This window comes from Euprymna scolopes, chromosome 46 (genome assembly GCF_053919585.1).
Source record: "Euprymna scolopes isolate OS-2025 chromosome 46, ASM5391958v1, whole genome shotgun sequence".
NCBI classification, from domain to species: Eukaryota; Metazoa; Mollusca; class Cephalopoda; order Sepiida; family Sepiolidae; genus Euprymna; species Euprymna scolopes.
Genome location: NC_136527.1, coordinates 32,717,529 through 32,719,974, shown reverse-complemented (window position 1 = coordinate 32,719,974; position 2,446 = coordinate 32,717,529). Strand labels below are relative to the sequence as shown.

General features: G+C 42.8%; 1 protein-coding gene across 1 annotated transcript; it reads right to left on the bottom strand.

Moving 5' to 3' along the window:
* Nucleotides 1-426: 426 nt before the first annotated feature.
* On the bottom strand, nucleotides 427-1,206 carry LOC145270084 (uncharacterized). Its single transcript, XM_080125685.1, has one exon. The coding sequence runs from the start codon at nucleotides 1,204-1,206 to the stop codon at nucleotides 427-429; it is 780 nt and encodes a 259-aa protein (XP_079981811.1).
* Between the last annotated feature and the right edge of the window lie 1,240 nt (nucleotides 1,207-2,446).

The following is a 2,446-nucleotide window of genomic DNA, read 5'->3' as shown; positions in this document are numbered from 1 at the left end:
CATGCAGGGGGTTTGATCACCCGGTTAAACCTATGAAGTTGTTTCTCATGTGTTGGGGATTTTTGTGGTCCTGGGTTTGCCTAAGAACTTTTTGTCTCAAGTGGCTGTGGAATGGAGACATATTGTGGGAGAGTGATTGGTTGACGGATGTGCATTCTGTTTCGTCTATAACATTTTCTGTTTACTTCAACCTCATAACTTCGTGGTGCTACTTTACTAATGACTGTGCCCGATTCCCAGTTGCTGTTAGGGCTTTGTTGTTGGTATTTCCCACTTACAGGCTATCCTATGGTGAGATTGGGTAGTGACTTTCCACATGTCTTTCCTTTGTCGATTTCCTTATCATACCTTTTATCAATTTCGTTCGATTGATGAGAACTAAGAGTTATATGTTCGATGTCCCATGATTCCAGAAATCTACGGAAATTAATGCTCGTTGGTTGCGTTGTCAGTTATCATTGCTGCTGGTGCACCATGTGCAGCGAAGATGGATTTCAGCTTCACTTTTTTGACGAGGGAGTTCCCACTTGGATCTGGGAGCAGGCCGACCTCCACAAAATTTGAGTATATGTCAACCAATACCGCAAAGTAATTACTGTCTAGTTCAAAGCAGTCACTAGCCACACACTGCCAGGGGCGTACTGGTATTGGGTAGGTCATCAGAGGTTGTCCTTGTTGTTGAGGTTGGGTCAGTTGACAGGTTTCACACCTTCGGACTGCCTCGGTGATCTCTGCATGCATTTGCGGCCAGAACATTATGTTGCGGGCTGTGTTCAGTGTGTACTGAATGCCCAGGTGAGATCTGTGTGCCCTGATGATCATCTCAGGTCTGAGTTTGATTGGAATGATAAGCCATATGCCTCGGTATGCTAGACTATTTTCAGAACACAGTTCATCTTGGTATGGCCAGTATTCTTTAATGTTTAGTGGGCTGTCGTTTTTGTCCTTAGGCCAGCTCTTTTTTGTAATCTTTATTAGTGTCTGTAGAATAGTGTCATATCTGGTCTCTTCTCGAATCTGTGAGAGGCGGTAGTCTGTGACAAAGAGGCTGTCATCCATATTGATGTTTTCCAAGTCTCTTTTGAGTTTCTGTTGCTGCAGTTGAAATATGGTGCAGTTATTTTCTGTTGTGGTTCCAGGAGTAGGTAGTGACGCACGAGACAAGGTATTACTAATGTACATTTGGGGTCCTTGCTTGTATTTCATATCTAAGGAGTATTTTTAGAGCCTTAGCCGCATCTGCTGGAGTCTCTTTGGGCTCACATGAATGGGTTTTGTGAGTATTGTCTCCAGTGGTTTATCGTCGGAGAATACCTTGACTTTCTCTTTACCGAGAATGTATTGTTCAAAACGTTCTGTGGCAAATACGATGGCAAGACATACTTTTTCAATCTGAGCATAGTTTCGCTCAGTTTTTTGTGAGTGCTCAGGATGCATACGCAACGGGATGTCCTTCCTGTGTTAGGACTACCCTGAAAGACCGACTTGTGAGCTTTCACATTCAAGTGAGACCTCCTTATTGATGTCATAATAGGGGCTTCAATGATGAGTTTTTTTTTTAATCTGAATAAATGCTGTTTCATGTTGTGACAGTCGCAGTGGTTCACATACTGTATTGAGTTTGGGTGCAAACTTAGCAAGGTAGTTTACGACTCCTAGTAATCACTGAACGTCTTGGATGTCCGTAGGATGTTGCATCTTTGATATTGCTTTGACTTTCTCTGGATCCGGTGCCAAACTTTGTACACTGAAAGTATTTTCAATGTGACTAACAGAGGTATTTTTGAAGTTGAACTGCCACAAGGGCATCATCATGGCATTTTTCAACTTCTGCATCGCTATCACTGGACCCGTAGAGTATGTCAACGTCTACTATCACTTGTATGTTATGGAATCCTTCAAAACAGAAGTCAAGTCGTCGCTGCCATTCTTCGGGAGCTGAGCTGATTCCAAATGGTATGTGAAGCAACCGTATCCAGTCAAATGGGGTTCAGCATGTCGTTAAATATGAGGATAGCTCGTCTAGAATGACTCGAAGGAAGCCGTCTTTGGCATCTACAACTGAGAAGAGTCTGGCCTTCTTCATTTTCCTCACGATTTCCTCGACTGTTGGGGGTTGGTAGTGTTGCACCTGATCGCCTTATTCAGGTGATATGGGTCAATGCATATTCGCAATTTATTAGGTTTTCATATGACGACTAGGTTATTGATCCATGAAGTTGCTCAGTGACCCAGGCTATTATTTCTTCGTTGACCATTTTGTCATGTTTTCTTGTTAACTCAGTTTAAGTTGTAGAGGGACTCAGCGAGGACTATTTGCATAGGCGTGATAGTCTTGAGAAAATGTCGCTGTAGTTGTTGAGGATTTCTTCTTTTGTGATTGGTTTTGCCTCCTTTACTTCACTCAGCTGTCGCACACATTCTGTGTTAAAAGCTATGAGCTTCA

Bases quoted from the DNA above. Each gene is read 5' to 3' on its own strand.
- LOC145270084 (XM_080125685.1), bottom strand. From the start codon at position 1,206: ATGAAATACAAGCAAGGACCCCAAATGTACATTAGTAATACCTTGTCT.